The sequence below is a fragment of the Lathamus discolor genome, chromosome 5, assembly GCF_037157495.1.
Source record: "Lathamus discolor isolate bLatDis1 chromosome 5, bLatDis1.hap1, whole genome shotgun sequence".
Taxonomy (NCBI): Eukaryota; Metazoa; Chordata; class Aves; order Psittaciformes; family Psittacidae; genus Lathamus; species Lathamus discolor.
The window spans coordinates 36,053,687-36,075,836 of record NC_088888.1 but is presented as its reverse complement, the minus strand read 5'-3'; the positions used below and the strand labels follow the sequence as shown (position 1 = coordinate 36,075,836).

General features: G+C 44.7%; 1 protein-coding gene across 5 annotated transcripts in view; it reads right to left on the bottom strand.

Moving 5' to 3' along the window:
- Positions 1 to 535: 535 nt before the first annotated feature.
- FRMD1 (FERM domain containing 1) overlaps positions 536 to 22,150 on the bottom strand; it is a 42,643-nt gene continuing 21,028 nt past the window's right edge. For 4 of the 5 annotated variants that reach the window (XM_065680385.1, XM_065680381.1, XM_065680383.1 and 1 more), the window contains 11 exons: positions 18,341 to 18,420; positions 16,183 to 16,259; positions 14,367 to 14,553; positions 11,794 to 11,949; positions 9,493 to 9,558; positions 9,217 to 9,285; positions 8,869 to 9,043; positions 6,850 to 7,185; positions 6,581 to 6,709; positions 5,799 to 5,878; positions 536 to 3,896 (listed from right to left, as the gene is read on the bottom strand). In XM_065680385.1, the coding sequence (XP_065536457.1) occupies positions 3,609 to 3,896; positions 5,799 to 5,878; positions 6,581 to 6,709; positions 6,850 to 7,185; positions 8,869 to 9,043; positions 9,217 to 9,285; positions 9,493 to 9,558; positions 11,794 to 11,949; positions 14,367 to 14,553; positions 16,183 to 16,259; positions 18,341 to 18,420 (1,643 nt within the window). In that variant the 3' untranslated portion in view covers positions 536 to 3,608. The remainder of the gene's footprint in view (positions 3,897 to 5,798; positions 5,879 to 6,580; positions 6,710 to 6,849; positions 7,186 to 8,868; positions 9,044 to 9,216; positions 9,286 to 9,492; positions 9,559 to 11,793; positions 11,950 to 14,366; positions 14,554 to 16,182; positions 16,260 to 18,340; positions 18,421 to 22,150) is intronic. The other variant, XM_065680384.1, reaches the window with a different exon arrangement.

The following is a 22,150-nucleotide window of genomic DNA, read 5'->3' as shown; positions in this document are numbered from 1 at the left end:
GGTTCCACTACAGTCCAGTAGGCCATAGGTTCATGTGCCAAGAAAAGCCAGCCTTTCCTTTATCCAGGCCTGCAGGTTATGTGACTTACAGCAGAGTGCTCCTCAGCAGCACTTTGCACTACCTGGGCTCGTGTGTCTGTCCTCAGATGTAGCCAAGTGGAGGATGCTGGCATATCTCTCTACATCCCTGGGAGTGCACACACTCCGTTTTCTTGACCAGCCACCATGAACAGCTCAACTTGTCTCTTCAGTCAGATTCAGCTCCCATCACTGTTCCCACTGACTCCAGCCTGGCTTGACTGGGTCTTCAGTGCCTGACAGAGGCCCCTTTGGCATCATGCTACTAAGAGTGACAGGGAAGAAAAAGAAGTTGTTCCTGTGACTACAGTGCCTCTGTGGTTGCCATCACAAGCCAAGATCGTATGGGTTACAGCCTGGCAGCAATTTCATTTCCACAACCTACCTATCACACAAGGAAGATGTCATGGACATGCACCGCTTAAAGGGAAAAAATATAATAAAGATAGACAATTAATTACCTTTTTCTATCCATACTTTATTGCAGGTATACATATAATTAATTATATTTTATTTTAACAAGAAATTCCTTTCATGGAAAGGAGAAACTTTTACCATTAAAATAGAGTGATTATACCACGAGTATTTTACAAATATATACAAATATTGGCAGCTAGTTTCTAACATCAGTTAATAAATGCTTACATGTTACCCTCTACCAAACTAATCCAAACTGAAAATAGCAAGAGACCTTCTAAATCCAAAGACAAACAAAAAATAGATCTATCACTAGCAGGAACAGGGTTGGTTTTTTGTTGTTTTTTTTATATGAATACAAAAACTTGCATAATAGATATTCACAGTGCTTGTAAGATATTCATTCATTATCAGTCTATACACAAAAGTGTCCAGTCTCCCCTTCATACGCATATGTAACTTGCAGTTCAGAGGAAGCTGCATAAACCACGGAGAGAAGACAGTCAGACCTGGAGAGTTTGCCTTCCCCACCAGCCATGAATAAATACAAGAAACCCTTATGTACATACAAGGCAGTGGATGCTCATGCAAGAGCCAATTACACTGGTTTTGGGTATTGATATGCTTTACAACCAGCGACAGGAGGATTACAGGCGATTTCACCAAATCCATTGAGTGCTTAGTAACTGCAACAAGAAACTACCAATCTGCTTTGTGGCAATCAAACACTTCAGTAAGGTGGTTAGGCTGAAGCAGGTATGAATGTGATTGTCTTCTGAGACAAGTGTGCACAGATGTGAGCATGTGGTGCACACATGTGTTTTATGATATTTTTCCAAACAACTATACCCACTGAATTTTGAGCTTCTTTCCTGTTAACAGCCATTGCCACAACCACAAGTAACTGTATGTCTGCATGGTTGGAAAGCAAGTTTAGCAGGACTGGTGCTCCAGACCCCCACCTTTCCTTTGGACAGACAGGCATCACTGCAGTAAAAACTATACCTCTAGCTCTGTGATGCTGCAAAACCAAGGTTGCTCCCTGCAGCACAGCCCCAGGCCTCCTGGATCTGGGCTGTGCCTGCCTCCCATGGCTTATGGCCAAATAGGGCCCAGGTAACAGCAACCAACAGCGGGATGCTGGACTGGAGTGTTTGCCCATTTAGATCCATTTAGGAGAGTTTATTTTGGATGAAGTCTCAGTACGCCTCAGGTACTCTGTAAAGGCATTTTGGCTTTGCTTAGACGAAAAGAGGTTATGGTAAATACACAGCTCCTAATTATTCATTACAAAAAAGAAGAATAGTGTGATCGCTCAAGTAAGTCATGACTATGGTGAGCTTGCGCTCATCATTCATTCCTCAAACACACAGCTAGGGTTTGGTGCCGAATTCATCTCAGGGGATGTACAACCACAGACGTCACTTTAGTAAATGCAGATGCACCTGCTTACTCTGTCTCTACACCTCAGTCACTTGGATAGACACAGCGAGATGAAAAACTTCACAGATCTGCTACTTTAATAAGTTGTAGGAACACAATTAAGCCTGCAAGCCCACCATCAAAGCAGCAGCTCCAGCCCTCCTCATTGTGGTCTGGCTTCCTTCCTTTCCTGAATCTGGCTATCTTCAGCTTTTAAGTGATGGACACTGCACAACACACACTTCCTCAACCAAAACAGTATCAGTCTGTTTCTAGAGCTTGCAAAAAACTTATTAGCTTCCACCTGCAAGGTTGTCAAAACCTGGGCACAGGTTACACATGCCTGCAAGTACAAGCTTCCCAAATGCTGGGAATTGATACGGGGAGGAGGTACTGCGGGAGGAGGTACTGTGGGAAGGCAGGGAAGGAAATCAAATGAACATAGGCTTATTTGGATGTAACAAGGTAGCAGGATGCTTTCCATACCAAATACTTCCATCAAAAGGCATAATTACCATTATTTTCCTAGTGAGAGCCAGCACAGCCAGCTCCACCACTCAAAATCACCAAACAAGTACTCTTTGTTTGACACACAAACACCCTGTGCTTCCACCACTGCCAGCCCTGCAGCACCACACACGCATTTGCATGACCTATCCATGACTAAGTAGGACACAGTCACTCCATCTGTCCTTCCAAAGTGACTTTTCTCTGGTCCATACTTGCCTCCTAAGCAGAGGGAAAGATTTCTAAGGAACAGATTTATTAAAAACAAAGAAAAGAACAACATTAAAGTATGATTCAGCGTTAAGGGGTGACCACGCCTGGACAAATTCTCCAGTCACACTCCTGCCTTCAAGAGCCAGTCAATTAACCTGGCTGCTTCTGAGAGCACAGAAGACAAGTCACTTGTTTTATTCCCTGCCCCATCTCCCCAAAGATATAAGCATTTATTTACCAATCTGCATCACAGCAGTAGTAGTAAACAGCTGAGAGACAGTTCAATTTGTTGCGTTAAAGAAAGAAGGAAAAAAAGCACACGATGTATTTGGCCAGATGCTTACAATAAAACAAAAGAAAGAAAAAAAAAAAAAAGAAGAACTTCTGGCAGAGCAGGTCTTGCTCCCAGTAAAGCGAACAGGCAACTTGTGTTCATTACAACAGCAACAGGCTAGACACTTCCATACATGACCCTTCAAATGTGCTCAGAGTATATCCTGGCCTGACAGCTGTTGGCAGTGGTGTAGCAGCACAGACTCAAGACAATGCTAGTGTACAGATAGTTCAGTTAACTTAAGTGAACCACAAAAGAAAGGCGGGAAGATAAACTGACACGGACTTTAAATTTCTTTCTGATAGATCTATTTAAAACACAGTGTTTGCTTTACTAGCTCAGTGCCAGTTTTGGTCCAGGGTTTTTGGTTTTTAATGTTGGTTGTATCACTGCTTATGGTGCAGGCCACTTCCATTTTCTGCTCAGACAGACACTTCAAATGCAGACATTAAGTGCTACACTCCAGTTGATTTGCCCTTTAGTCAGGTCTGCAGAAGTGATGCCACTTACTGATCATGGGGCTGAATAACAAAGCTGCTCACAATCTCCTGCAAGAACCAGAGTGACATCACATGTGTTAATGAGGTATATATTTCCATGACGAGCTGTTTCCTGGTATGGAAGAGCTCCAATCTCATTACACCACAAATTCCTCTGGGAGCTGGTCTTCTCCAAGAAGATCCAAGGAGAGGCAGTTCATGGATCGCTTCCCATAAAGAGCAGACTTGGTTTTGCAGTCTGCTGTGGAATAAACACAGCCATAGATAGACAGCTTATCCTCCAGGCTGCAGCCAAACGTGTAGCTGTGGGACGTGTCTGAAGACAGCGTGGCACTTAGTGGTGGGTGCCGATGCTTGTAAAGGCGGATGTCATCCAAACTCTGGCTGTGCTGGTCTGTGCAGCTCCTGGTTTTGAGCGATCTGACCTGTCAGTTTAGTCACACACACAGGTATAAGGCCAATGAGCTCAGACACAGCCTAAGGTTGCTGGCTATGCATGCTACAAGTTTCCCAAAATTGTTCTTCTACTCATTCAAAAGAGCCCCACCAGCCTGAAGGATGTTGGCTTAATGAAGAAGCTGTGAACCATTGAGAAATTACAAGTGCATTAAGTTGCCCTGCCACATTCAGCCAGATCCTGATCTGTCTGCATAGTGTCCTCAGTGTCCAGTACAATGTACCAAATACTTGACAGGTATTGACACCTGACTGACCTGGTACTTCTTGGCAGATCCATGCAGTCATCCTCGAATGGAGGAAGTGCACATGCCAAAAAGTTATTCCAATTGCTTGAACACGTTGAGTTAGTGAAAATCTAATAAGCTCAAAAGAAGGTTCAAGAAGGCAACCATGCAAACTGGTAAGTGTCCAAAATGGTGTAACACCTAATGGTGTTACGGTGTCCAAAATTAGTTAAGTGTGACATACAGTTTCATCTACATAACTTTGTTTAGCAATGAAGGAGTGACATACCAGCAGTAATTCCCAGAGGCAGCGTCTTACTACACAAGCTGTAGTGACTCAGCCTCTGTGGAGAAATTACTGACCATTCCAGACATTTCCAACTTCCCCACCTGTTTTTTCTTACTCTGTCTCTTAATTATTAGCTTTTAAATGCTAATATTAAGGCTGATTTCAGAAATGTAATTTTTAACCAAAATACTTCTGTTAGGAACGCAGAAAACTTCCTCCCAGTATCACTTCTCTCACTTCCATGGGATGGGAATTAAGAACTACCCTGAGGAAATCCTGTGCTGGCTCAGCTGCGCTCCCAGAAACAGGCACATGCTGTATAGTCTAGTCAACGCTAAGGAAATCCAGTCCTGCAGCATGGCCTTGTAAGGAAGTTTGTGGGGTTTTTAAAGTATAAAAGTGGCAGCCAGGTTTTTGCAATTGCTTAGACAGTCCTGTGTTGATCAGAAACATTCTTATAAAACAGATGCCTCCTGATCAATTACCAGTACCAAGCATGTGCTGGTAAAAGCGTTAACATCAAAAGCATTACTTTAAGCAAGATGCCCGCTCCCTGCCTTGCATTCTGTAAGTCACTCTACTCATACAGGAATAAGTTATTAGGATTTGTTCAACTTTGGGAAAAAAAAAAGTTAAAAACCTAAACCATTCTTCTAGCAGATAAAGCTAATTTGGATTCAGAAAGGAAAGAAATGGTGGAGGCTTGGCTTTGGTTTTGTTTTTATCTACCTCAGTGGGTACAGCTATACTTTGAAAAGAAATATTGTTTGGCCTTAGAAAGGCATTTTAATAGGCTTTTTCCAAGCACAACTTATGATATAACATATTTTACCATATATAGTTGTCTTTTCTCAAGGGCTTGATGAAAAGAAAATGTTGACAACAAAGACTTAAGCACACGCATAGTATAATCACACAAATGATAGTAATTAGGAGCTTGAGCATCTGGTTTTGCTCTGATGTGAGCTCCTTTTGGCTTCAGGAACAGGAAGATTATCAAGTTTGCAATGCACATCCAAACTGCATGGATGTGTGGCTATGACTTGGCTCTATCTTGCGCTGAAAATTTAGAAGTGGGTTATTTTCCATTTCCCATTTCTGGAAGGCAGAGAGAGCTGGATTGCAGGATTTTCCCACCAATGGCTCCAAACCCCTCTATACAATTCTGGACCCAAAGGCTGCTCTCATCCTACTCCTACTGAGCAGTAGCTGGCTAACAGCTGATTTTGGTTACACCATTTAAAAATCAGTCAAATCCAGACCAGTTAAGGTCTCCTGATTTACAGCTGTCTCCATTGCACTAGACCTTGGCTCAATGCCCACACACAGACCCTCCTGCCAAGCACCCCCCTTACCTGGTGAAGGGATTCCACACTTTGGCCTCTCATTTTTATTAGCGTGACTTGCACCACAGACAGCGATTCCTGATTTATAGCTACAAAGGAGAAGGAAGAAGTGAGAAGCATTGCAGATTTGAGGTTTTGTGGGCTGCAGAAAAGTGAAGTCATTCTCACAGGCTACATTCAAGCAGTGCTGGCTTATAGGTACAAATATACATCAGTAAGCACCCTCAGCGCTCTGGAAGGTTTGCTCACAAGTACTCCTTTTTGCCTCTAAGGATTAATGTTTAAAAACCGCAAGAATACAGCTCCTCACCAATGTGTCCCATATTCACCCATCTTGCTTTGCTATAAAGGCTGTGTGTCTTAAGACGAGACAGCTTCTGTGTGACTCCATTCTCTGGCATTCCCTGTATTATAAGCCACAGACCTTTACCTGTTCACCCCTGTGACTAGCCTGTTAATCTGTGGTTGAACACCTTGTCTGTTTTGTGGTATACAAGATTTTACAGCAAATTCTTTCACAACAAAAGGTTCTGTTTGTCATTAACAGAGTATAAACTTGGCAAATTTGGAGAAGGGAGACCTTGAGGAGGACAGAGGAGAGCAGCATAGTACAATACAGGGTGCTCGCCTTTAACTTCTAGATGAGCTGACTTTAAATCATGTTGCAGTAGGGCAATAAGTAGTACTGGCAGGAGTTTGCAAGAAGATACAGCTTTCTTACATCCCCTCAGATTAAGTCTGGTGCTAGAGCCTAAAGAAAAGCATTGAGCAGTAGCAGAAAGCCATCTCACCTTGGCAGCTAGCAGCATCTAGAGGAAGAGATTCAACAGATTCTCCCACAGTGGCCTCCTCTAACTGGTCTCCCTCTAAAGGCTCATCTATAGGCACCTCCTCTGGCTCATCTACTGCCAGCTCAAGCTCTAGGAGGAAGAGAGCAGCAGGAGTAGGGTTAGCATTACACTTCTGCTCCAAGCTGCTTCACATTCTCTTACTCCCTGTTTTCCTGCAGGAGTAGGAAAGAGCAGGTTTAGCAGTTGATCTGCATCTCCAAAGCTTTTACCGTCATCCTGAGAGTCGTCTTCAGCCCGCCCTTTGCTGCCACTGTCAATGCCTGAGCTGCCATAACTGATGGTTGAGCTACAGGATTTCTCTTTCCTGTGCACCCGGTCAATGCTGAAGGGCTCATCCACCGACATTTCCACTGACACCCGGTGCCTGGAGTCAGCCTCGATGCCTGATGTGTGAGAGCTGCCATGACTCCCTGTGGACTGGCGAGAGAGGCGGTTGTCCCTCCGGCTGCCCCCACTGCTGCCGCTGCCACGCGAATTCTTATCGCATGGGTCTAGGTCCATGTCCAGTGTGTCACTGATATAGGACTCCCGGTAGCGCTTCTTCTCTGAGGAAGAAAGAAGAGAGAAACCAGTGGGAATTTTAAGCAGGACTGAAGGAAGAGTAGCAAAAATAACATGGACTGGGACAAGCCAACCATTAAGAAACAACTGCTGCAGCTACTGAACAGGTACAGGGACAGCTTTGTATTTTGCTTCCTCAGCAGATACTAGGATGCTCAGCTAGTTGTAAAAGGATTAGTGAGTCATGCTTGCAGTAAACCCAGCATCACCTGAATTAGAACAGGCAGGTGGAGGCAGTTATGACAGAGAAAATAGTAGCTTCCAAACTGAAGGAAAGGTAAAAAAAAAAAAAAAAAAGAGGGGGGGAGAGGGGAGAATTACTCAGCTAACCCAAGTGCTCAGTCTTTAAGAACAGAGTGCAATGATATCTTCTTGAAACAGTCAATGTGTGGAGACAGCCAAGAACAGGATCCCTGTGGCTGGCATTTATTAATGATTTATTAATTATTTTCCGATGGCTTGTATCTGTTACCTACAGAGAGGTGTGCTGAGGGTGGTCAAGAAATCCATGAGACACTAGTAGACACAAACCAAGGGACTTTTGCGCACACACTTGATTAGTGAGCCTTTCTGCAGGCAACTGGCACGTGCCACTGGTTGCACCCACACAGCTCAAGGCCACTTCTATAACCCCACTGAAGAGAAAGACAAATAACCAAGCTAGATGAGACCAAGCACTACCTTGCCCTGTACACTGATTCCACACAACCAGTGATCACCACTTACACTCCTTAGAGTTAGTTGAGATAGGAATTAACCAGAAACAAGTTTCCGACAAGAAACAAGTTACCGACTACTGCTGGCTGCCTTCTACCGACCTTGAGCATAACAACACAAGTCTTACAAACTCCAGTGAAGACAGAGAGAGCATGAATGGAGAATGCAGGGGAACAGCAGTTAGGAAAGAAGTAGGGCGAAAAAGGCATTCAGGAGAAGGCTAGAGGGAAAGGGACACAATCCTCTGAAAGAAAGCCTATGCAATGTGTTAAAAACAGTCACCAGGTAGAGGCAGGCTGAGAAGTTGTAGGAGATCCAGCTTGCAGAGTTGGAAAATGGAACAGGGCAAGCTGGGAGGTAATGAAATGACTGAAGTTTGTCTGGAAGGATACTAGGGACTGTCAGTTCACATCACTGTTCCTACAGAGAGGGGAACCCATCAGAAGAGACAAATTCTGGGAGTCCTGATCTGCTCTTGGGCTCTAGCACCTGCAACTCCTAGCTCTTAACTGTCAGACACTATAGAGTAAATTGTGTGCAGTCTTTAGTAAAGGGCACTAAAAAATTAAGACACGGGCTCACAACTTGTACTGCTGCTTGAATGCAATAAGATCTAATCCCAGTGGAAAGCTTTTTATTCAAAATTACTTCCACTTAGAAATATGTGTCAAATGCACACAAATTGGGAGCATAAAGAGCAAAGATCTCCTTACTTAAAGTAACACATTACCCCTCTACTGCACTCACACTTTCTGATCACACTCTAGCAATGTGGGAGCCATAAACACTTCCCAGTAATGGACTTGAAACATACCTAACACCTCCATTTCTCTCACTGGCTTCTTGATAAGGCAGAAACACCATTAATTAGATAGAGAGCAGCCAGCATGAAGCAACAGCAGAGCCTAACTCTTCCCCTTACCAGAGTCACCTATTCTTCCATCACATACCTTCAGCCTCCTCCAGTTTTTGGATTTGCTTCAGCACTGGCTGGATATTGAGGAAGAGCCGGTGGCTGTTGCTGAGGAGCTGCAGCAAGTGCCGTGACCTGAAGGGGCAACCTGTGTAGTAAACCAGTTTCCGTGCAGAGGGCAAACCATCTGGCTGGATCTCAAATTTTTTCCCCTGCATGAAGAGGAGAGATGCCAGTGTAATAAGCATGTTTCCAGCCACAAAGCTACCAGAGATAGCTGCAGTCTTGTATGTATGAGTAACAGGACTTGACATGGCAGAGTGGGCTTTGCCAGGTCCCAGGTTGACAGCCTGTTGCCAGATGGCCTCCATTCCGTCATACTCACCAGAAACGCCAGCTTCCCGATGTGTGACCAGGGAAAGTCGTAGAGGAGCTGTCGAACGTGGTTCACCTCCTGCAACACATCAAGCTCAGAGTGACACAGGGACTGGCAGGTACAGGGTGGAGTCAGCAATGTGCAAAGAATTTGCAAACAACCAAGAATGTGAGATATGCGGAGCCTGGTGCTCGGAGGGGAGGCAGAGGAGCCACGGTTGGGGGGAGGACAGTGAGCTGGGCAGAGTTAATGCTACACCAGAAGGCTTTCACAGCAGTCTGTTACCTGATAGATGTGCATTCCTCTGAGGGTCAGGCCCAGGATAACTGTTGGGCGATCCTCCTTCTTATCCTGAAAGAACAGAAGAGCTCAGAGTAAAAGGTTAATCTACAAAGACCACACTCTTGTTCTGGCACCTACTGCAGGAGAGGTAGCAGGACTCCTCCATCAGGCAGATGCCATCAACTCATTCAGTTTTTATTGTGTTTGTAAAAGGCACCTTGCCTTGTTGACCCCTAAAATATCTACACCTAAAATCCCCTCTTGCTGGGCAACTCGAGCATTTCACCAGCAAACAAACACCCTAGCTAACCTGGCCAGGCAATCCAGCTTTAGTGATCTGAGAGCATGGATTCATCTGAGAGCATGACCGCATGACTGCTCTCAGAGGTACCTTGTAACCTCTCATACTGCTATGTGCCATTTCTGCTGTAACCGTGAACATGCACCACTCACTCTGCAGGTGACAGGGAGCCTAAAACAGAAGGGACATGTGCCCCTTCTCCTTGCCACAGCACTGCTGCTAAAACCCAGGGACTTGCTGGACCTTAGGTGTCCCTTGGCAGGGAGAGGGCTAATCAATGCCCGGAGTTATAGGAGCTTTCTTTTTAACCTTTTGACCTCAGTGTTTGGAGCAGGTGATCTTAAATGTTTGCAGCTCCATTGGAATACTGCCTTGGTTTTCCTCATACTGTATCTTGGTATGACATACTGTCTGTAATAAGATTCCTCTGCTTGAAGACCAAAAAATATCATAAACTAGTTCTTTCAGTCCTTCCTGGCATGGCAGACTAAGGGAGGGGAACACATACTTTTCTTGTTAGGAGGAGGAAGAAAATTTTGGGGTAAAGATTTATGGGCTTACAGAACTCAAACTTGCTATCAAAATTTTCTCTCCTCATCTGGCATGTAAGATACAAGCCTCATGCTTGTATCATCCCATTACCTCCCCCTTTGCCCCAGTACCATCCACGTCTCCAGTCTGAAATCATTAGGAAATGCTTTCTGCCTCCTAAGAGCTTTGTAAATCAGTACTGCTCTGGAGGGGAGATATGGTGCTCAGTGCTGTGTTTTCCTTCAGAGTTCCCAACCTCAGTAGCAGGCATGAGGAGGGTGCAAGACAAAAGTAACTGCTGTTGAAATCTCAGGGCAGCCAGCGCACCAACACATTCACCTGGCACCCCTGCGGGTGACCCAGGTATCACCTAGGAGGAGGAAATCTCCTCACAAGATGAGATAACTGTGTCACACGGCAGGAAGAAGAGCACATTGTAGAGCAAACAACACATGAAGGAGTCAGCAATGCATAAAATGTAAGTTCAAGTTGGACAGGAATTTGGATATTAAGAACAACCATTTCACAGCCCCGGTGCTTTCAGATATAAATTATATCCTGTCCTGCCAGGTGGATTTCTTACGGCATTCAAGTATAACCAACCATCTTATGACTGCATCGTTAACAGTACTGGAATCAAAACCGTGAGGACAGAGGAGAGGTAGGGGGAGCACCTACAGTTTGCAAGGAACTGAAACTAAGCCTGGACTGTAGACCTGGACTGTAGACCAAACTGGAACTTATTTCCTCCAGAAAAATCCATGTTTCTCCAGTAACCAGAACTGCTAGATCTGGTCAAAGGACATGGATACCTCCCAGACATAATTCCCACTGAGCACAACCAATCAAGATAATTAATTATGAGTTTTTCCCTTTGGGAAAAAGAGATCCAAGGCACTCCTAATTGCATAAGCAAGTTTCACTCACTTTAAGCAGAACAGAAAACTTCTAATTCTAGACCTAAACTCTCTTAGCATGTGAAAATGAAGCACATTCTGTTTAAGCTGGCTTGGGTAAGGAGTCTAAAACTCAGGGACAAACAACACAGGAATCCAAAAACTGACGTACAGCTGAAAAAACACCAACCACTCTCACAGGGTTGGAGGCGTAAGGGAATAAGAAAGTCAGGATGACTCAGTGTCACCTCAGTTATTACATGGCATTTGTGTGAAAGCTGGCCAACCTCTTATCACCATTTCGACTGACTGTACAACAACAAAAAAAGGCTTCTCTGTGATTCCCCGGTGCAAGTCTGTTGACAATCAGGGACAAAAATCAAGTTTTCCCATTCTGCTGCCAGTTTCTTGGCCAAGGAACAACACTAGATTCCAGCTATACCTGTGTATCGACAACAGATTTGTTTGTGGGGACAGGCCTTGTAGGCTGAAAGTTTTAGACTTCTTTTGCAAGTTCAGTGGTGCACACAATTAATGATGGGAGAGAAGGTCAAAATAAGAAGGAATTTGTTTAACCTTCTGCAGCCTGTAGAAGTGGACAGGCACATCCTCCAGCAGGCAGGACTCCTTAATGAACTTCAGCACTGCTTCCTTAGCGCTCAGCCCTTGCTGTTCTCGGTGCATCTCTGGGGCATGTTTCAAGATGTAGTCACTCCCCCTCTTTGCAATTATCTAAATGGCAAGGAAAACAAACAGGTCAGCAACTCTTCAGCAATCCCCACAGGAGGCAGCAAAGCAGAGACTGGAGATGGAGGAGGTTCATGCAGTCCCTCAAAATGTTAATCCACATTCACCTCTACCTCCCTGGAGGATAAGCATTTAAAGTAGATGGTACCAATGTCTCCAAACAGATCCTAGATGGCAGAATCGTAACAGACCAGTACTACAGAGGTCATGTCAGCTCTTTTCATTTTAATTACTGGAATTAGCTTTTCTAACCCCTGGCATCCATAAATGCTTGTAGGCAGATAACAAATGCTGCTCTGCATGCCAACACAATCAACAGCAACATCTGTAAACACTGCAGAAATGCTAGGTGGTCCTTTTAAGACCAGAAACTACACATTACCTTGTTTAGCATTTCCATCCTCAAAGGGGTGGATAAGACTATCTCAAGATTTTTTAACTGTTAAGAGTAGCTTGCAGGCATATGGGTTTGCTAAGCAGTAGAAAAACCCAGACTGGGCCCTTTGCTCTTTGTCTTGCAAGTGCCCAGTTTCCATGCTTGCCCACATGCCCTCTCTATACAAGGCTACAGGGCAGCCTAGCCCCATCTCAGACCGCAAGCAGCAAACAAGAGGGGCATTGGCTGAATTCACTTTATAAAATCCCTCACCAGTGAGGGCATTTAAAACTGGATCTCACCAGATACGTGAGAACATCCTGCCAAGAACAACCTGCCTAGGCTCAAAACAACCAGACCCCATCACCACCTGGTTTATATTAAGCCCCCTATTTACTCTGCTTGGTAAGACCTCTGCTCTCCCTGACATGCCTTGCCAGATGATTTTGCCCTCCCACGAGAAAGGCTGGGCTCAGTGGAGGACAACACTGATGCCATCAGCTGTGCCATGTCAGCAGAAAGAGATGCACTAACACCACAGTTCAAAGCCAGGCTGATCACCCCAGGGCAGCACCACCTCTCCTCACCAGCACAAGGCTTGGGGCAGCCCTTGGCCAAATGATCTGAAGCACGTGCTGGAGGAAGAGTTTGTGTTGGAAGAGGAGATCACTCAGTATCTCCCCATGGAAGCCCAGGGGCAGGGAGAGAAGCGTCCCCATGCCTGCCAGATTTTGCTCTTTGTAATGATGTAATAAATCACCCACATACCTCCTTGGGGTTGTGGCTCAGTGCAGGTGAGCCAGGATTTGCCTTGGCCTTTGCAATGTTTGCCAGATGAGCAATAGTCTGTGATAAGACTTTTAACAGCCCCAGAAATGGCACAAATGAGACCCACCTTTTACAGCCCTTTGTTAGCTACCTTCTGCCAGGCAACATATAACAAGGAACAGGAAGGGATGAAGGCTTCTTGCCTGGGAGAAAGGCTCATTTCTGCACAGCAAAGCAGGCAGGCTGGGACTCGTGCATGAAGGAGGCTCTACCAGCCTTGCCTCCCCAGCACAACTTCTGTCACTGCTCTGAACCTTCTCCCCAAAGCAGGGGACAGTGCCACCTATCAAGGGAGACCCAGCTTTGTTGGGGACCAACTACCTGAGGCATCTGGGCTTGAAATCTGCTGTCACAGCAGAGAAGGGGGCTCCAAAACTAAATCAGGTTGCAGAGAAAGTTCTGTCCAGGTCACAGGGAACATCCCACTCCACCAGACATCCTCAGACATTACAAGGATGTACCTGTAGCAAAGTTAGCTTCCCTTTAGCTTCCATAAAAATAGAAAGTGTTTATCAAGTTTCCTTGACACCACTAGAGGTGAACTCTTTGTAGGTAACCAGCTCTGCCAGTGTCTTACCTAATTTGCCTTCATTTGAGAACTAAACCAACTCTTAGATTTCTAGATCTTGAAGGTCACAGCCCATGTGCACATGCTTATAAACAAACATGCAAACCCATTTCCAGGCCCTTCCCTTTTCTCTTACTGCAGTTGAGCTAGAGGTTAAGCACCAGAGGCATTGCACAGCAGTATTACCCCTTAGAGTCTGGGTCTAACCATCCCAGAGATCAGGACAAAGGGCAATGGACTTGGCTTTGAGGCACTAAGGCTTTCTGTAGAGCTTAGGTTGTGCAGATCTTGCTGATGTACCACTGCAAACACACAACCCTTTGAGCCACAGAAGAATTAAATTAAGACAGCTGCATTGTCAGATTTCTTAATTTGACACCAATACATTCCCTCACCAAGGAAGGTTACACATCACCCACCTCACTGATGAGTGAGCCCAGGAGAAAATGGGCACTTACATCCAGTGGAAAGAGACATCGTCGCCTGCGGGAATTCAGGGTGCCACCTTACCACTATGCCTGATCATTGCAGTGGGAGTTGTGGATATTGTGTGGCTGCAGTTAGGTACCACCTTCACATAGCTGCTGCTGCACATACCGTCTGTTGACAGAAGGATGCCCCGAAACTCACCCATTGTGGAAAATAAGCCTGAGGTTCAAAATATTTGCCAGTGTGGACCTTCTCTCTGTAGTTGCCTAAGTCTGCCTGTAAGCTGTAGGCCGCCAGTAAGAAGTAGATTTCTTCTTTGTGGTTGCACCGAGACATCAGAACTTGCTCTTTGAGATGGCAATAGTAGAGCTGCCGTGCCACCTTATCACTGCAAGACACAAAGGCAGATTTACTTGAAGCAGAAAGTTCGGGCTCAGACAAGGCCCCTTAAACACATCTGTTTTGGAGAGAAGGGGTTAAACTTTGACATCCCTGATGTGTGCCAATGCCACCCTGATACAGCTGTGCGTAGGGGGCATCAAGCCAAGATCAAGGTGCTCTCCCACCGAGTGTTGTACAAACATGGGAAATGATAGCTCCTATCTTGCTGAGCATGAGATCTAAGAAATTAGGGTAGGGGTAGATGAAAGAAAATCACGTCACACCTGTTTTGGAGATTGACTACATCAAGCACTCTGTTTCTCTGGAAAGCCCGTAGCAATCAGAAGAGCCAACCCCCTTGAATCCCAGTCCTGTTTCTTGCACACCTGTCCTCCTTTCCCCTCTAAACCCAGCATTGCTTTTTCATTTCACCTTGCCTTAGGCGAAAGGCGCTTTTCAACAGCCAATTCCTTGCAAGGTAGATCAAAAGACACTGGAGCCTTGGGCTTGTTTTTGTCTTCTTCCTCAAGCTGCTAAACAGGGATAGTCTGATAAGGCATAACTATCACATAGCATTGATAACCCACACAGCCCCCGCTGTAAGAGCTCATGGGAAGCAGGCTGCCGACATGCATGTACAGATGAGGTGCTGGACACTATGGTCTGGTTGGAAAAGTGTGTGTGTAGAGTCTGAAGAGGCCATGCAACTACCTCTGCATGGCTCCAGAAACCTCTCCAATTAAATTACTAGTGCAAGAGAAAGTCGTTTGTGATGCTAAAGGATATGTATGTCGGGGTGGTAGAATGATATGCAATCTCCCTTTGTACCTATAAGCAAAACTAAATAAACCACAGCCAAACAGACTCCAGAAGAAAGACTCCCCTGTATCCAAAATTAAAGAACTATGGAGAGAGAAAAACAAAAAACCACCAAGCTTTGTTTGAGATGAGAACAAATGCCAAAAATTTGGTAAAGATTTTAATCCACCCAAATGATCCCAGCTCTTGGATTGCCCCGGGGTCACAGCGATGCCAGAAGTGCTGATGCAAATTAACTCTGTCAGTTGTTCATTTTTAACTACCTCATCCTTTGTTCTGTACCAGTGGTGAGGGTGGTGGTGTTTTGAGTGCAGCCCATATTCCATGCGAATAGACTGCAAATGCAAAACTTATGAAGTAATTTCTTTTGTCTGCTTACGAAAGTCCATTTCCAGGAACAGACTGCACAGAGCACTGCTCAGATACAAAAAACAGATTCAAAATTATTAGCACGTGCTCTGGAGTATAGATAGGTATTTTTGGTATTTTCATCTGATGCTTTTCATACAACCAAAAGACGCAAGCAGAAGAGTATTAACTGTGTTTTGATACTGTCGTCATTCAACCTGCTCTCTAAACACAGATGGAAAAGCAGTCATTATTTTCATAGGGATAAGGAGTATGATTCAAGGGCAAAATATTCATGGCTGGGTGAGGAACTCTGTGAAAGATAAAGAAAGAAAAATAAAGCAAATCTTTTGAGCTTATTTCTGAGAGCTCACAGAGATGAGCTCAACAAATAAACGTTATTTTACTTGCCTCCTAAGAAAACAGTGAATAATTCAAAACACAGTAACTACCACAGAGGGGAACTTACCTTATTACTCTTCCATTTTCTACGTAGTATTGTACTCTAAAGAACGCAACAAAAGGAGGGCTGAATTTTTCTGTTCCCTAGAGCACAGATAGAAGACCGATTAAGTAACATTCAGCATCCAAAATTCCGGTTACCCATCTGGTAACTCCCTCTTCTCTTAAGCTCCCTCTCTCCATACTGCTTTTCATTTTCTGCTCTTAGCTCTTGGCAAGTTTTAGGGAGGAGATCCGACTGTCTTGCAGGCTCACAACAGTGAGGCATCATAAAACATAGAACAGGCTGAATGGCAAAACATCCCAGGGAGGGTAGAAGGTTTTGGATGGGGGCAATGAAATAATAAATAACATAAAGGAGTCCCAGTGTAGCCTGGGGATGGCCAGCCTGGCCCAGAGTAACCCAGCTCAGCACCTGGCAGCACATTAGTGCTGAACACAGCAGGTTGAACACAGCCTCCCTAGAGCAACAGGCAAGGCGGCAGGGCAGTGTGCCATGCTGGCACACCTAGGAGGAGCCAGCTAGCATTGTGCCACACCACACCACTCAGCATGGACACACGTGCTGCTGCATGCAACATCTACTGCCTCGGGCTCAGGTGCACCAGCCTGATATTAGCTCCTCGCCTGTTGTTTGGCAGGGCTAATGGTTAGTTATCCACACCTTCCTGCAGCCACAGACCAAAGGGAGACATTGATGTCTGCTTCACACTGAAGAAGTCTGTTAGAAGAAAGCCAGCGAGAGTTCTGCTGTTGTTTTAACTCCAGCCTACCTTTCAGACTTAGAGATTTGTTTAATCAGGAATATATATATATATATGTATATTTTTAAGAAGGGAGGAAAAAAAGGAAAAAAAAAGGAACAGCTTATGTTACTAGCTCATTCTCTCATCTTTCCTACTTTGCCACTCACTTCTTTAGCATTCATACAGGTAACTGCTCACACAGCCAGTTTCAAGGTTTTGCTGGTCAGACCCATCTCACTGGGACAAGGCAAATGGCATGCTGTGCACATCTGATGTAGACAGCAACTTCTTGATCAAATATTTACATGTTATTTTTCTGGAACTTGTTCATAGTCACCCTATATTATCAGCTGGATGGGGCTTTCCACCTGAAACCTCTTAATAGGAATTAAATCCCTATCTGCTAACCCAGTCCAACAGCCCAGCTCCTCTCAGATTTCAGTACTGCCAACGGCAACTCATCCAGCCTTTTACAATTCACCTTGCACCACAGGTTTGACACTTGTCCCGACTTAAAAAGTGTTGCAAGAATCCAGCCTCAAAGCAACCACAAAGCATACCCCATTCTGAGGTGACCGGAAACACTTGCCTCAGAAAACCCTCACTGGCTGGACAGACAGCCCTCTGCACAACTGGTAACTATCTTAGGAGTAACCCTCATGCATTCAGGAGAAGTGGTGTGGGATAAGAGATATCTCCAAACCTCAACAGTCATCTGCAAAGTTCTCTAAGCAGCAGAAATGGCAAGTGAAAACCCTTAAGGAAGGTGGAAAAAGTAATGATGAGCTAATTAAGATATTTGAATGTAATTGCACACTACACTGTGTTCTAGACTGTGGCTCCTCTAATAATGACACACACAAACAGGCACTATCATGTCTGAATGACCAGCACTAAACAATTACGCAGGCTTGTCTTCATTTCATATAGCTTTTCTCTCCCTTGACAGGCCTGGCCAGCCTTAAAGAATTAAAACTCTTCTCAAACAAAATATTCTTCTTCTCACTGCACTGTCATTCTGCATGTACTCTGGAAGAGTTGCAGCTCCAGTCTCTTCCTCGTACCAGCTTCAAGTCACAAAACATCATTTAGGCTCTTCTGCTTAAGCACAATGAGATCTCCAGACTCTTTGTGGGCTTGGCTAAGTTCAAAAGGAATACTGACCAAGTGACCTTCTCTACTCTTGTAGCAGCTAAACAGCAACCATGCAGCTACTATTGCTCAGGTACAGTTGTGTTAAGGGGCTGGTTTAGCTCTTTTAGTTGTACAGCCATGCACAAAACACTCCACCTTGCTACCAAACAGCATTCTGCAGACCATCTTCAAGACATGCTTTATGGACCTTAGCTTAAGAGCTTTAATTTCACTGTTTAGTCCACTACAAAAGCAGTAGCCTCCAAACCCAAACATTTGTCTTACTTTCGTGGTCTCTTTCTTCCATTCTTTTGAGAAGTATTTGCTAAGCTTCTGCTCCAGGTCTATAAAAACATATTCATTATCTGAAAGACAAGAGGAAAAGGAATTCGGTGTTAAAGAATTTCTAATTCTTATTCATTAAGTACTTAGATGACTATACAAGTTGTTTCCAAGCAATGGACTTTGAAACAAAGCTGACTAGGGAATAGACAAGGCAGGGAAAAGAGAGGGCACCAAGCCTCTTCGGTACGTGTGCTACCTCAGGCAGTATGGAAGGAAGGTCAGCTATGCCTCAATTCGAGCAAGCTAAAGTTTCCCAAACACTTTCACCAGAAATGCAGAATTCCTGCTTTATAAGGAAGAAGCCACTTACAGAGGGGAAACATCACCTTACCAACCTAATTGTACTGTCAGTTTAGTGGATTCAGCTTTTTACTATTATTATTTACCAAGTAATCCCTACCCAAACTTACACTCTGCCATCGCATATTGCCACAGCCCAACATGGCATAAGCAAGTGGAGACTCAGGTATTTGACAGGTTTCATCCTCTACATACGAACTGGGTCCTCCAAAATGGTGAGGAGGGCAACGACCAAACCCAAATGTCCATCTCGGAAGGTCTGGCATCTCCTGCTCACTTCTTTTGTAGAGCAAAGAGATGAATAAAAGGAAGGGAAACCTGGCCTCTCACAAGACCAGGACTTGCTCTCCACCCAGGTAAGGGTGAACAAGAGACAGCCTGAACAGCACATTGCCTTCAAAGAGCTTTGTGCTGCTTTCAAAGCCAATGCTTTGTTTCACTGCTTACCAATTATCAAATCCAACATAACTCAGACAGTAAAAGATTTTTCCAGTCTGTACAAGTCTCTTTAATAATAATTTTTAATAATAAATAAATAATAATAATAATAATAATAATAATAGTAAAACCTGATGGGTGTTTCAGGCTGCAGCTGCAATGCCAGCTGAGCATTCACTTGACCAGTCCCTCTACTCTTTGGTCTTGCCCAATAAAGTGCTTTGACAGGTGACATAAGTACCAAGCTGAGGAGCTTGTTCCTTAGACATGAAAAGAGCAGGAAAAAGGAGAGGGGAAAAAAAACCCAGAAAAGCCCAAGGAGAAAAAAAGAACCCTTCACTAAACAACCTTCCACCCCAACGACCAGCCCAGACTTCCAACTTTGGCTTTTGTTTTCCGATATCAAACAAAACAAAAAAAAAAGGGGGGGGGGAGAGTACAGAAGTGAAATCTATTTAGTGGAGATTAAAGCCAAATGGGAGTCTGCACTTGTCTGTACAGCAGATGAAGATCTAGTAGAGGCCACGGTTCCAGTTACAGCAGGTATTCAAGGGAGCTCTGAGCTACTTCACAGCCATCCTCCCAGAGCATTCCAGTTCCTTACAGGGGCAGATACAGCAAATACTTCTTTTGCAAGCTTTTAAAAAACAAGCAAACAAAACAACCCCCCATTGCCTCCTCCTTCAGTTCCCATCTCAAGTGAAAGAGACCACATCGGTCCATACGCCACACTAACAGGAAGCCTTACATAAAATACCAGTAACACTGGACAAAAATGAAGAGGACAATCTCCCCAAAAGTCCCTTTTCCATCTCTGTGGTCTTCCTTGCATTGTACTGATTGCAGCTGTAGTTTTAATACAATTACACTTGTTGACCACATTGCTTGACATGTTACATACATATACATACAACAGTATTTAACAGGAGTGTTGAAACTGCACAGAAATCCTGAAAATTTTAGTGGGGGAATTTAAGTGCCGCAGCACACAAGGTGATATAGAAGTTGCTTTGCTATTTTGGCAAGGAGAGGAAGGTTTTAACACCACAGAGACTGCATCTTGTACCTGCCTTTTCACTTATGCCTGTAAGATTGGGCAGCTGCGGGCCTATGCTGGCCCCAGCCTTTGATTCTCTAAATCCATTTGGATCAGATAATGCTGCCTTAAGAAGGTTGATAGAAGCCCCAGTCAGTGACAGAGATGGGTTTGGTGTATCTCTTGGACTTGTCTCTGCCCCTTGTCAGCTGTCAAGCTGGTAAGCATCTCACTGTAAAGCTTTTTCTTAAAAAGTAAGTAAAATCTCATTTGGGAAGTGACTGTACAGCAAGCAAGAGGAGTGGGATAACACAAGCACAGCACCCAATCCCTCCCTGGGCTTTGGCAGTCCCGGGGCAGGGGTACTTGTGCATGACAGGCTCCTGCAGAGGGACTGAGGCTGCTCCTCCTGGCACAGGAGTGTTGGGTAAAGCCTGTACTGGTTCTGCCAGCACCAGTGTTCAGCTGCCACCTTGTAAAGAGGGTAGGGTACCCACATGGCTGTACAAGCTGAGGGGTCAGTTTTCCTTTCTTGCTCAGGAAACGATGGATACATATACGTGATGAATCAAGCCACAAGGGAAAGATAGCAACAGAAAGTGCTGTGATATACCCTGAGCCATCCCATCACACAAGGATACTGGGACAGAAAGGGGAAAAGAATGACAGAGCAGTTACACCATAGTAAAGCCATTTGTTACCCCCAGTCCCTATTTACCTGTCATGTTAATTAGGTTACATGTGGCCCCTAGCAGGGCCCACATGCCAAGCCTGAGGACTCCAGGTCACTACCATACCTACTGAGAGGAGCACACAAACCCCAAGAATAAGCCAAGATGAAGGAGGAGGACACCCTGATGTATCAGCTCTCCCTGGGGGTCCTGCTCCTTCCCAGCCCAGCATGCTCCCCACCCTTCCTCCCTCCCATGCAAGAATGCAGCACTGCATTCCTGCCTTAATGAAGTTAATATTGCTGGAATGTCAACCTGCAGCGTAAGCCGCCATGTACAAAAACAAGGAGGTATTTCCCTCCCCAGCCTTATGTGGGTTGTGGTTTTTCTTTTCTCCCCTTAAACTGGATTAGCAGTGAAACTTTGCTATCTTTTGCCAGAGGCCAGAACTGTCTGTGGCTTGAAAACAGCAACTCTAACAGAGATGAGGGCACCAAACTGCAGCACTCCAGAGCAGTGCTGTAAAGGACTGCATAGAAATGCACAGACGGCTGCCTGTCCGGGGAAGAACATGTCTGATCTGTGGATCAAAACAGTGCTGGGTACTCAGCAGGTACAAACTGTCATTGCTTCACAGGCCTCAGCTGAAGGACAACTGAAAGGTACTAAGAAGCTGGCTTACAAGTTGCGTGCAAATACGCACACATCCACCTGCAGCTACTGACACTGCGTTCATGAATCTCGTCTCAGCATTGTCAGTGAGCTTAAAAATATCCTATCAGCTTCTCTTAAAAGGTTCCCTCATGTATGTGTGTACAGATACCAGATCTGGCACAACATACCCACGCATTGCACTGCATCTGAGTACCCAGCCAGTTTCCAGTAACGTAATTTAAGAGCTTTTAAGAGCCCTCAAATGAAATGCAAAGTTTATGCTGTAAAAAATCTCACTTCAAATGAAGCACTCACCAGAAATGCAAACATTCAAGTGCTCCAGCTCTGCAAAACTAGCTCAGTACATTTACATATTTAAGCAAATATAGGACAAGCATTGTTGCAGAAAAATAATAGGCCAGGTCTCCAGTCAGAAAAAAGTGACACAGTTCCAGGGAGTGATGTGGATTTACAATAGGAATTATTTACACTGCAGGGAAAATGGGAATAGAAAATTATGACTGTAATACATGGTCAAATAAATTCCGAATCATTGTGAACTCTAAAAGCCAATGTTTTGCATTAACCAGTGCCTCCCCATAAAATTTTTTTTATAAAAGGTAAGTTTCCCTGCAGAGAAAGTAAGTAATG